Source organism: Phoca vitulina, unplaced genomic scaffold, assembly GCF_004348235.1.
Source record: "Phoca vitulina isolate PV1807 unplaced genomic scaffold, GSC_HSeal_1.0 scaffold29, whole genome shotgun sequence".
Classification (NCBI taxonomy): Eukaryota; Metazoa; Chordata; class Mammalia; order Carnivora; family Phocidae; genus Phoca; species Phoca vitulina.
The window spans coordinates 9,433,346-9,447,555 of NW_022589732.1; the positions used below are offsets into that span (position 1 = coordinate 9,433,346).

The 14,210-nt window shown below is 33.1% G+C and overlaps 1 protein-coding gene across 5 annotated transcripts in view; it reads right to left on the bottom strand.

Annotated features, from left to right (window-relative positions):
- The window catches only part of HERC4 (HECT and RLD domain containing E3 ubiquitin protein ligase 4), a 138,243-nt gene that overhangs the window by 90,186 nt on the left and 33,847 nt on the right, over nucleotides 1-14,210 (bottom strand). For all 5 annotated transcript variants that reach the window (XM_032423959.1, XM_032423958.1, XM_032423961.1 and 2 more), the window contains 3 exons: nucleotides 12,435-12,511; nucleotides 9,329-9,550; nucleotides 8,156-8,247 (listed from right to left, as the gene is read on the bottom strand). In XM_032423959.1, the coding sequence (XP_032279850.1) occupies nucleotides 8,156-8,247; nucleotides 9,329-9,550; nucleotides 12,435-12,511 (391 nt within the window). The remainder of the gene's footprint in view (nucleotides 1-8,155; nucleotides 8,248-9,328; nucleotides 9,551-12,434; nucleotides 12,512-14,210) is intronic.

Genomic DNA, 14,210 nt, shown 5'->3' on the forward strand with positions numbered 1-14,210 from the left:
AAAACATACAACTGGTTATGTATATAAAAAAGTATGTATGGTTATGTATATAAAAAAGTAATTTGTGATGACAGCTTAACACAACAAGCACAACTGGTTTTTCAACTCAACTGTTTTTCTTCAGAGTTGTAGCTATATATACAATTTTATATTCTGCTTTCATCATTTAATAGTGTAAATATATATATGGCTATGTAAGGAAATTAATTTTTCTTTTTATCATGGAAAATTTCAAACTACATAAAAGTAAAGACATGTATATATAAATATAAATACAAATATACATACACACACATACACACACACACACACCATCAAATAACCATCACTTGGCTTTAACAACCAGCAAAAGTTAAATAACCTTGTTTCATCAATGCCCCTCCCATTTTCCTTTTTCAGGTACTTTAAAGCAAACTGTGGACATCAAATCATTTCACCTATAAATGTGTATGTATCTCTAATGGCATATATCTCTCACATATATAAATATGTAACAGTAATACTATTATCACATTTACTAAATTAATATTAATTTCCTTTTTTGACAGAAATGGCAGAAATAATTTTGACAGAAATTATTTCTTATGGTTTTTGTAACTGGTATCATTTTTTTCCAGTTTTATTTAGGTATGATTGAATTGACAAATAAAACTGTACATATGTGAAGCATACAATGTGATTTCACATACGTATACATTGTGAAATGACTACCACAAAGGAGTTAATTTACACATCCATCATCTCACACTTTTTTTGTATGAATAAGAATGCTTCAGATCTACTCTCCCGGCAAACTTCAGGCATAGAATACAGTATTGTTAACTCAGTCACCACGCTGTACATCTTATAACAGAAAGTTTGTACCCTTGACCAATTTCCCCCCATTTCCCCTACCCCCACCCCAGCCCCTGGCAAACAACATCCTATTCTCCATTTCTACAAATTTGACTTTCTTTTTTTAAGATTCCCCATATAAATGACATGATCTTTCTCTAGCTTATTTCACTTAGAATAATGCCCTTCAGGTTCATCCATATTGTTGCAAATGGAAGTATTTCCCTCTTTTTGTGGCTATTATTCCTGTGTGTGTGTGTGTGTGTGTGTGCACGCACGCAAATATATATGTATGTGTACATCACACATTTTCTTTATCCGTTCATCTGGTAACGGACACTTAGGTTGTTTCTTGTCTATTGTAAAAAATGCTACAATGAACATGGGAGTGCAGTTATCTCTTCAAGAACCTGTTTTTATTTCCTTCAGGTATATACCCAGAAGTGGAATTTGCTGGGTCATATAGTTAGTTCCATTTGTAATTTTTTGAGGAACCTCCATATTGTTTTCTATTTGCACAGTTTACATTCCCACCAGCAGTGGGAACAAGGGTTCCCCCTTTCTTCATATCCTCACCAATACTTGTCCTTTGTTTTTTTGGTAATAGTCATCCTAACAGATGTGGGGTGTTCTCTCACTGTGGTTTTGATTTGCGTTTCCCTGATGATTGTGAGGTTAACACTAAGCATCTTTTCATGCACCTGTTGGCCATTTGTTATATTCTTTGGAAAAGTACCTATTCAAGGTCCTTTGCCCATTTTTAAACTAGATTATTTGGTTCTTTTAGCCACTGAGTTATAGGAGTTCCTTTTATATTTTGGATATTAACTCCTTATCAGATAAATGGTCTGCTAATATTTTCTCATTCCATAGGCTGCCTTTTTATTTCATTGATTGTGTCCTCTGCTGTGCAAAAACTTCTTTCATTTGTAGGTCCACCTATTTATTTTTGCTTTTGTTCCTTGTGCTTTTAGTGTCATACCTAAAAAATGATTACCAAGACCAGTGTCAAAGGGCTTTTCACCCCATGTTTTCTTCTAGGAGTTTTAGTTTCAGGTCTTACATTTATGTCTTTAACCCATTTTGAGTTACATTTTGTTAATGGTAAAAATAAGGGTTCAATTTCTTTCTTTTGCATATAGATACCCGTTTTTCCAACACCATTTATTGAAGAGACCAAATTTTCCCACTGTGTGTTGTTGGTGCCTTGTCACTGATTAGTTAACTGTATATATGTGGGTTTATTTCTGGGCTATCTATTGTTTGATTGGTCTGTGTGTCTGTGTTTATGTCAGTACTATACTGTTTTGATTACTATAGCTTTGTAATATAGTTTGAAATCAGGAGCTTGATGCTCCAGCTTTGCTGTTCTTTCTCAAGATTGCTTTGGCTATTCCTGGTCTTTTGTGGTTCCATATGTATTCCAGGATTGTTCTATTTATGTGAAAAATGCCCGTGGAATTTTGATAGGGGTTATACTGAATCTGTGGATCACGTTCAGTAGTACAGACATTTTAACAAAATTCTTCTAATCCAAGAACATGCACTATCTTTCCATTTATTTGTGTATTTTTCAATTTCTTTCATTGATGTCTTATACAGTTTTCAGTGTACAGGTCTTTCACTCCTTGGTTAAATTTATTCCTCAGTATTTTATTGTTTTCGATGATACTGTAAATGGGACTGCTTTCTTAATTCTCTTTCAGAGTTTGTTCTTAGTGTATAGAGATGCTACTAATTTTTTATGTTGACTTTGTATCCTGAAACTTTACTGGTCATTTATTAGTTCAGAGTTTTGGCAGAGTCTTAAGGGTTTTCTATATATATGTCATCTGCAAAGAGAGACAATTTTAGTTTTTCTTTTCTAATTTGGATGCATTTTTATTTCTTCTTCTCTACTAAAATTGCTCTGGCTAGAACATTCAATACTATCTTGAATAGAGGTGATGAGGGTTGGCATCTTCATCTTACACTTGATCTTAAGGGAAGAACTTTCAGCTTTTCACCACTGAGTATGATGTTAGCTGTGGGCTTGTCACTTATGGCCAATGTTGAGGCATATTCCTCCTATACTTTACTGACAATTTTTTAAAAATATTTTATTTATTTATTTGACACAGAGAGAGACAGCAGGAGAGGGAACACAAGCAGGGGGAGTGGGAGAGGGAGAAGCAGGCTTCCCGCTGAGCAGGGAACCTGACGTGGGGCTCAATCCCAGGACCCTGGGATCATGACCTGAGCTGAAGGCAAACGCTTAATTACTGAGCCACCCAGGCGACCCACTTTACTGAGGATATTTATCATGAAAGGATGTTGAATTTCACCAAATGCTTTTCCTGCATCTATTAGGATGATCATATGACTTTTAACCTTCATTCTATTAATGTGGTGTTGACTGATTTGCAGATGTTGAACCATTCTTACATCCCAGGGATAAATCTCACTTGATCATGGTATGTGATCATTTTAATGTACTGTTAAATTTGGTTTACTAGTTTTTTGTTAAGGGGTTTTGCATCTATGCCCATCAAGGATACTGGCCTGTAATTTTACTTTTTTGTAGTGTCTTTGTGTGAGTTTGGTATAAGCATAATGGTGGCCTCATAAAATGCATATAAAAGTGTTCCCTCCTATTTTTTGAAGAGTTTGAGATGGACTGGCATTAGTGAAGCCATCTGGTCCTGGAGTTTTTCTGTTATTGTTGGGCGATTTTTGATTAGTGATTCAATCTCCTTACTAGTTAAAGCTCTGTTTTAGATTTGCTATTCTTCGTGATTCAGTCTTGGGTGTTTGGATGTTTCTAGGAATTTATCCATTTCATCTATGTTATCTACCCAATTTGTTGGCATATAATTATTCATAGTAGTTTCTTATAATCCTTTTATTTGTGCAGTATCAGTTTTAATGTCTCCTCTTCATTTTTTATTTTAAGTCTTTTTTCTTAGTCTCCCTAAAGATCTGTTGATTTTTTTTTTTTACCTTTTCAGGAAAACAGTTCTTAGTTTTGTTATCTTTTCTAATGTATTGTCTCTACTTTTGCTCTGACCTTTGTAATTTTCTTCCTTGTGCAAACTCTGGGCTTAGTTTGGTTTTCTTTTTCCCTAGTTCCTGGAAGTATAAAGGCTATCTTTTTGAGAACTTTTTCTTTTTTCCTTAATGTAGCTGTTTATTGCTTTATAGGATATGCGGTGGTACAGTTTATCACTATCTACCCTTACAGCTGTTTTTGCTGCATCCTATAAGTTTTAGTATGTTGTGTTTCCATTTCCACTTGTCTCAAGATATTTATTTCTCTTTTACTTATTTTTTGACCCACTGATTATTCACAAGTTCCTATTATTGATTCATATCATTATCACTGGAAAAGATACTTGATATGATTTCAATCTTCTTAAATTTGTCAAGACTTGTTTTATGACCTAACATGTGATCTCTCCTGCAGAAGATTCTGTGGTGTCCTTGAGGAGAATGTGTATGTGCTGCTGTTGGATGGAATGCTCTGTAGATCTTTTAGGTCTATTTGATATATAGTTCAAGTTCTATATTTCCTTATTGACTTTCCAATATGGATGACCTATCTGTTGTTGAAAGTGGGGTACTGGAGGGGCACCTGGATGGCTCAGTTGTTGGGCATCTGCCTTCACCTCAGGTCATGATCCCAGGGTCCTGGGATCAAGCCCCACATCGGGGTTCCTTCTCAGTGGGAGGCCTACTTCTCCCTCTCCCACTCCCCCTGCTTGTGTTCCCTCTCTCGCTGTCTGTCAAATATATAAATAAAGTATTTAAAAAAAAAGAAAGTGGGGTACTGGAGTCCCCTACTATTACTGCTGTCTCTTTCTGTTTCCAGCTCTGTTAATATTTGCTTAATATTATTTAGGTGCTCTTATGTTGGGTGCATACAGAAGTATAGTTGTTATGTCCTCTTCATGAACTGACCCCTTTAATTTTAATTTCTTAATATCTGATACTGAGGCCATGTTTAAATTTTCCTGATTATTTTATTATATCACACCAAAGTATATGTCTGGTTGGTAATGTTACTAAGTGGGTTAACAAGTTTCACAGCCTAATCCATCCACATTAAGCTTAATGTTTCAATCTTTGTCTTGATCCACTATTAGGGAGTAGAGAGATTTTCTAATATTATTTCTTCTAGATTTATTGGTTGGAATTCTTCTACAGAAAACTTAACTCATCAACTATTAAGTTACTCTGAAATACAATCTGCAAATAGGATGCAGGGGAAATGTTTCTTTCTCATTTACTAATTTTTTTAAAAAATGAGTTGTTGTCCTAGCAACTTGCAAAGATAAGCAATGAAGTTTGCTTTGTATTGACTTCAGGAAGAAAAGTATAACGAAATCATGGATTTTTATATATTTGGTATATTTCCATTTATTGCCATTGGTATTTCTTTTTGTGAAAACTCCTGGATGTTGTCCCTCCGACATGACCTTGGTCCTCTTTTTTGTAACACATAATATCCAAGGCTATTCTTAGACTTTTTTTTCCCCCAGATATGAAATCAGACTCTTCTCTAAGAAGCCCTGGTTATTTTTCATATAGAGTCTACAACAATCAAGGGATGCCCATTGCTTTCAGATTGTACATGGCTAGATACTTCTAGGACCATTCAGTGGTCATGGCAAAAAAACCCCACTTTTTTTAGAAGGAAAAGAATAAGAGTGTATAATGATACTCTTTTTTTTTTTTTTTTTTTTTAAAGATTTTATTTATTTGACAGAGACATAGTGAGAGTAGGAACACAAGCAGGGGGAGTGGGAGAGGGAGAAGCAGGCTTCCTGCGGAGCAGGGAGCCCGATGTGGGACTCGATCCCAGGACCCTGGGATCATGACCTGAGCCGAAGGCAGACGCTTAACGACTGAGCCACCCAGGCGCCCAGTGTATAATGATACTCTTAAAAGTGATTAAAAGTAAAGATCGCAGGATTTTAATTTAATTCCTATTGTTTCGTATCTCTTTTAAGCAGAAGGTCATAGTTTCTAACGACAGTAAAGTATTTGCTTTATCCTATCCTGTATGTAATATATTGAGAATAATACTATCAATTTTATTACTAACAAGACTACAGAAGGCAGTTTAAAATTTTTGGATGAATTCAGTTTATCTTTAGGCTATTTCCTACTAGTGATATACAACAAAATATTGTATTTTAAAAGGACTCAATTAAAAGAATTCTTTTGTAGTTGTGCCGCTAGTATTTCTTTATTTTTAATTTTTAAAGAATTGTTTAAAACTTTTTAATTGCTTAAAAACATGTATGTTGTAAACTGTAAAGCAAAGTACATTATACATAGCTATTAAATTTTTAAAAATATAAATACCATGTAACATGTTCATCTTTTACCCCTGCTTATATAAAAGGCAACTATTCTGTACCTTTTTACTTAACAATATATCCTAAAGATATTCCACAGCATAATATAGAGATCTGCTTCATTCTATTTTACAAGTCACATAAACATAACTTGTAAGTACCTGTTTTACAAGTCCTGTGTGGTTACCATAGTTTATTTAACTAGGCTGCTACTGAAGGACATCTGCATTCTTTCATTCTTTTGCTATTAAAATAATGCCGCAATAAATGGCTTTGTGCATATATAATTTCCTATCTTTAGGACAGATTCTTAAAAGTAGGATTGCTAAGTCAAAAGATGTATGTTATGTGATTTGCGTAATGAATTTGTAAATGAACTTGAAAAAATCTGACATCTTTATGATAGTGTTCACACCCATTAACATACATGTCTTTACATTTATTCGGTTTTTTAAAGTCTGTTTTTAAATTGCTAAGGTAGGTTTTGCAAAAGGAAACTGCTTCATAAAGCAATCCTAATTTATTTGCAAAAAGCTCTTCCAGAAAAACAAAAGATATATGGATATGGAACTGTATTCTAACTTAAATCAAGGGAAAATAAAATATTTTCCTGTTGGGATATTTAAAACTATCTGATTTTGTTAAAAATAATACACACCAAAAATTCCAGTGAACAAGTATTACCAGCTACTATCTTGAGAGGAATACAGAATATTAAAATTAAAAAAAAAACAACGGATAGAAATAGCTACTTATCCTGGGAAAATGAGATAAGTGGTTATTTGAAGGGCTGAATTTGATAAGCATAACATTGTGAGTCTTTTTACCACAAAGCTAGTCCTAAGGGATAATATACAAAATATTTTTTAGTATTATTTCAGCATAGCCTTATTTCTTCTAATCCCCCATGACAGAAGAGAATGACTAGATTTATAACTTGCCAACATGAGTTACTAAAACTGTAGTGATTACATTTGTAATTTGAATAATAAAAATCAATAAAATACGGTAAGATTAACAGATAAAACTTCCTTACTAAAAGGCAAATAAGTTTTTAAAAACCAACTTTTATAATTAGTCATATTTTTAAAAGTACTCTGAGTATATTATACTTGATAATGACTAAGAATAATTCTTACCAAAAAAATTCCCAATGTGGGAGTGTGTAGAATTTTGTGTATGTAGAAGTCTGATTAGAAGTCAATTTTTTCTTGCTAATATTATCTATTATTACCATAATGAATGAATGAAGTCTAGTTGTTACTAGACCAGCAGAATGAAGAAAGATAAAGAAGCAAAAACATTAATTTCTAATTCAGCTAATAAAAAAATGTGCCAGTTCCTTTATGTTAACATGACTAAAATAATATTCCTGGTTAAGGTTAGTTTAATGTGTTTATTTTCATTTTACTTCTAATCACTAGAGAACTACAAAGTCCTGATAACGAAATGGCACATATCCAAGAAAGTTACAGGACAGAGTTAAAACCATTAACAAGATTGTGATGAAAGCTCATTATAACTGTTTGCATAATACTTAGCCTATGGTTAATAGACAGATTCATTCTCCTCTATTACTTGTTATACAGTATTTATAAGCCAAGTGGGAGTTAAATTAAAATTAGGCAGTTATGCAATATAAACGGGATTGATACACAGAGGATGGCAAGTCTGACAAACTAAAAAGAAATTTTTTCATTCAAAATATTATTTAAACAGTATTTCACATAAAGCTGAGAAATTCAAAATACATATTATCATATTTAATAGTAGATCATAATTCACATTTCATAACATAAAACAACGTTGAAAATTAAGGTAAATTGTTTTTGAAAAGTAATAATCCAGTTCTTGTCTTCAAGATAAATTACATTTTAGACATCAGTAACACTCGAGTTTTAATGTAAATATCATGAAAACATTCACTAATTATAAATAACTACCATGAGTAAAAATAAAGAAGTTTTATAGGAGTACGATACCTTGGTTAGTGCAGCAGTATGATCTTCTCCACAACAAATATAAACTATTTTCTGAGTTCTTAGTGACTTTAGTAAATTAGGAACATACCTATCTGAAAATTCCAACAAGAGACGTTAACAGTATTTTTTAAGTTAAAACTCTTCTAAAATGTGTTTCCTCTACAGCTTCCCAAGCTCAGCAGACAGTGATAAATAATTTTAACTTGATTCAATGATTTTGTAGCACAAGCCTACTTAATTGGGTTCCCAGGTCTTTCTATTCATGCTGCTGTGATAGAGGGTTTTAAAGAATAATTTAAGTGTTAAACTGCCCTAACACCAATCTGTCCTTAACTAGAAATCAAGGAATTTCAAAGCTATTTGCTTCTAATATCATTCTTTATATTCACATCATGATAATTAAGCTCACAGGATTCTATTTAAGTACTTGAAAATTATACTTTCTGCTATTTTGTAGCAGAAAAGAACTATGTCCTAATCTGACATTTTTCTTATGCAGAACAAAATATTTTAAAATTCTGAGTTTTTGCTTATCATTACCAGTTGTTACTAGAATAACAACTCACTTTTGTCCACTTAAGTCATGACAATTATGTTGAATTTTATGAAATTAGTTTTTGTATTTCAGGTATTGGCATCTGAATTAATGTAGTTACGAAAAATCAGTTCCAAGATCCTGACTTGTTTCAAGTAATTATAAATTTTAAAATTCAAATTATTTTCAAGACTCTAGAATCGATGTTAAAAGTGAAGCTTCAAAATAAAGATTTAATGACTCAGATTATTTTAATATTTCCTTGAAAAACTCAAATAGACTAACACTTCATGTTACTTTCCAGAATAATTTTACAACTTCTTTCCACCAATGGTGGCCAATAATGTGATTACCAATTGAAGTAATGTTTTTCACAACTTTCTTTTAATGAACATATAACAATAAAGATTTTTCCAGATATACTTTCTAGAGTTTATTTTGTGATAAAACTGTATTTTTTGGCATTCCCACCATCCCTTAAAAATATTATCTAATGGAATTTTTAAATAAACCTCTCATCCCCTTCTCCACATCAGGGAAAACTTGGGTACCTTTCTTTCTGACATTAAGAATCACTGATCCATCTCAAAAGATCATTTCTTTTTAAGTACATTTATCTATAAATAATGAGAACCTACCATTTTCATCATTAAGACCTAGTTGACCAAATTTGTTGCGTCCCCATCCAAAAATAGCTCCAGAAAGGGTGAGTACAAAACTATGGGCTCCTCCTGCTGCAACTTGCATGAAAGGGATTCCAAGCAAAGACTTAATCAGCTGTGGTGAAGCTTGCTTTTTACAGTCAATGCCTAAACCCAACTGGCCATATTTATTTTGTCCCCAACAGAAGACTTCACTTGCTGTAAAACAGAAATCACAAAATTAACTATTTTCCTCACACACACAAAAATTTCATCTGAAGATCATCAGTTACTTTGGGACATTCTCCCTCTCATCAAATGGAAATACATACTCTCCTTTATTAAGTTTCTTATATGGAAACATAATACCACCTAGAAGAACATTCTGTATTAGTACACTTTAAGTTTGACCCATTTTACTAATGAATGGGTAAGTCACATAACTGAGGGTAATCTCATTTCCTTATGTTTCTTAAGATAGGACCATTCCTTTTTAATAGTCCTCAAGTCTCACTTTTATTCTGTGATTTATCCCAAGAGGCACTCAACCAGGCTCAAGGCTTCAGTTATTGTATACTGATCACATTCAAAATTTTATCACTAGACCAGACCTCTCTTATGAGTAATATACCCATGTATCTGATTGTTTATCTGACATCTACACTTGGATATTACAAAGGCACCTCCAGCTCAGTGTGTTCCAAACAATTTATGACCCCCACCCTACCTCCCGTATCTGGGCCTATTCTCAGTGTTCTCCATCTCAATAAATGATATTATAACTGATTCAGTAGCACAAGCCATAAACACAGAGAGTCATGCTGAACTCTCCTCTCATCTCTTACCTTATACACAGACTGGTATCAATCTATCATATATCACCACGTAATATACAGTTTTCCTTCTAAAGAAAAATATGGCAAATAGATCCATTCCTCACCATCTCTGCTTGTCACTTTTGCTCCCCCAACTGTCACCCTATTTTGCAATTTTAGACATCTTTTTATTTTATTAAATAAATGGCACTAATAACTGACACACTAATAACTGTTTTTAAAATTCATACTATAAAATAGTATACATTTAAAAGTAAGTTTCCCTCTAAAATTAGACCTTGGGTCCTCTCCCAAGAGACAACCACTCTTACCAATTACTGGTATGTACTTCCAGAAATATTTTATGGACATACTAGCAGACATCTGTATATATACAGAGAGATATTATTAAAATGTAGATCTGATAAATGTGGCTAACTGAAAAAGTTATCAGAGCCTTCCCAATGACACTGGGATAAGCACTTTTAACAAGGCCTGTAATGTTCTATATAATCTACCTATGTTTCCGAGCTCATTTCATACCTGTCTCTTCCCTCACTATACTCTAGTGATACTTGTCTTCCTTTACATTCTCCAATGCCCATTTCTCACACACTTGCAGTTCCCTCTGTGTAGACCTTCCCTTCATCTTTGTCTAGTTCACTTCTACTCTCTCCCAGCAGGAAGCTTTCCCTGGTCACCCAGATTACATTCAGTCCCCCTGTTATATGCTCTAAATATCCTAAACTCTTTTCTTTACAGTGCTTTTTCATAGTATGTAACTATACTGTTATTTGTATATGACTGTAACATAAGGGCTAGCAGCATACTCCTTACCACTATATACTGTACACTCCAATGTGCCTAGTTCATACTGAGGGATCAAAAAAAAAAAAATCATTAAATGAGTAAAATACTGCTAAAGCATGAAGCCAAACCAGGCAAAAGAATCCCTTTAAGTCAAGACAGACAACTACCCTCCTCATCAGTAAAACGTTTGGGTTTAAATTAACCTTGGATCTACCTACCAAAATATCAAAAGAAGAGCTGACAAAGTAACAACAAAGAATACAGGGATGCCAGCTTCCCCACTGCCTACAGAAATTCAAATGCCTTAATAAGGCATTTAAGGCCTTTGTAACATATTACCTCAGCTGAAGGATCAGTATGTCTCCCATGCTCACAATATCCACATAAAACTACATGCTAATATTCAAATACACAAAACACTTTCCTCATTCTATGCCTTTACTAGTACTATCATCTTAGCCAATCCTCAACACTTCCCCTAGCTACTTCTCAACATTTCTCTAATTCTGAATGTATTTTATTCGCCTTTTAAGACTTGCATCAAATACCAATTCCTTCTTTATTGTTAATAATTTTATTGATTTGAACTAATTACACTTTTTTCATTTCCATAGCACTTTACTTTGACCTTGATCAAAACAGTATTTTTCTGTCTCAAACTAGTTATTTGTATTATCTGCCCCCTCCACTAGATGGTACAGTCCCTAAAAATAATTCTATTATCTTACCTGTATTTCCCCACAGCTACACCCTAGTACTGTATTCACAGGTCTGGACATTTAATGAATTAAATAATAATAATAATGAAGCCACTGGAGCTTATTTTTTAAATGGTAAAAACCAACATAGTAACCCATGCTACAATCCTTAGCCGGCAGATGAAGAAGTTAAATGAATAAGTAACAAAAGCAAACAAGCCTAGTAGGATGCTTAGCCTTCACTGTTTTTATTCATAAAAAGTCTGAGATCAAAGGAGACTGGTCAAGTTATAACCTTCCCACCCTCTATGAAGGCATGGCATTTAGCAGACTATAGAACAATTAAGACACAAAAATCAATTCCATGTCTATATACTAGCAATAACAACTTACCACTATATACCAATAATAAAAAATATCATTTGATATCTCGGGGAAAATCTAATAAAAGATGTATAAGACCTATCCACACAAAACATTGAGAAAAATTAAAAGGTTAAAATAGAGGGATATAATATGTTCAAGAATTTAAAGAATCAATATTGTAAAGATTTCCCTAAAATTGATTTATAGAAACAATGTCATCCCAATCAAAATCCCAGTAGTCTATGTCTCTGTGAAGACTGACAAGCTAATTCTAAAATGTATATGGATATGAAAAGGATCAAAAAGAACCAGGACAATCTTGAATTTCAAGAACAATGTTGGAGGACTTTCTGCTCAATTCAAGTATCCAGTAATAAAATTGAAAAGGGGCAAGAAAATAAAAATAATGCTTACCTTTAGAAAGTGCAAGTGAATGATAGTAACCGCAAGCAACCTGTACTATCTGGATATCTGACAAACTTTTAATATTTCTAGAAAATAAAAGAAATCAAAATCAGTTAATTCCATTTAATAAATGGATCCTGAATACTATTTATTAATGCCATTTATTGACTACCTGTTATGTGCAAGTAGTTTCCTACTGACCTAGCAGTTCATGCTATTTTTTATATAAGTCCATTTTACCCAACTATTTATGCTAACATCAGTAAACAAAATCAAATGTGAAAAAAACTAAGGGGTGCAATGAGAAAGCACTTTGAAAAAAGAATTTAAGCAAACTATGCTTACACCTCAAGTATTCCTCACAGTGCTTTTATAATTAAGATATCTTCTTTTATCAACAGAAATCTTTAGCTCGAAGTGTGAAACCTGGCAATATATTTGTAAAACAAATGTACATGATCTAATTTGTCTAAAATTGGTGTTTGGCCTAGTTTAATACATGTTCTCTATCAGGTTCCTTAAGAACCAACAGGGATTCTTATCATGTGGTGCTACCAATTCACAAATTATGAAACCTATTCCTTTTGAGCTATCCTTTTCCTTTACATCTAAATCAGTGATATTAAACTTAATTCTTTATTAGAAAAATTTAATCAATTCATATGTATTATGATCACTGATATATTCAGTCATATTTCTGCCATCTTGCATTTTTTTCCTTATATTTTTATAGTTTCTTCCCCCCCTTTCTGATTTTTCCTTAATTGCAATATAATTCTGAAGGCTAATTTTTAAAACATTACAAAAATCAAGTAACTTTGTGCATCAATCATCCCAGGTGTTTCTTATGTAGTACCCCTTCTCCTGGTCATTCTGTTTTTCCTGAATGAATGTTTTCAAGGTAAAAAGGGGGGAGGAAACATATGTTTCTTATTTCCCTTTACCTGATACTGCCACCTGACCTGATTCTGCCATATGAGAGTCCGGAGCAAGTTCTGACCAGAGTGTCGATACCCATGATTTTCGGGAGGCAGCTTCAGCAAATCAAATTTTGAGTAGGAGAAAGGAGAGTTACTCTAATTCCATATTGTTCTATTAAAAATATTTTTATTTAGTGGATTTATGTTCTTAACTACAAAACCTGAGAGTTGCACTGCTATAATTTAGCAGAATCCAACAAGTTAGCAGGATCCAGTACACCTTCATATTTTCAAATGTAGCAAAATGCCATTTTTTCTGCAATTAGCAAAATCAAACTCTAGCAATGCAAAAACAGAAATAAAAAAATACATGGATATGTATAACTGTGCTGAAGTTACTAAACATTTACCGTTACTGTTTATGCATATTAGGCACATGATACACTGACCAGTGAACTCTATTAACTATTTTTTAACTATATTAACTATTTTTTAAAAAACTTGTTCCAGGTATCAAGTCCAAATAAAACATTTCAAATACTACACTCTCATAGCACTTTATGTTTTTTCCTTCACAGCATTTATCACTATTAATTACTAGTGTACTTACTCATTTAATTATTACTAGTGTACTCTGCTAAACAATAAGCTCTATAGACGCAGAGTACATAGGCTCCCGAGCCCTTACCACAGTGCCTGGCAAAAAATATGTAATGAATACATTGTTTAAGGATGGAGTTTATAAAGTCTTTGAGGCTTTAATATTAAACTATTCATAAAATCTGTCCCTAAAACTTCTAAATTTGCATAGCAATTTATACTCGGGTGACTTCCACATTTCCAAAATTATCATAAGGCTTGGAAT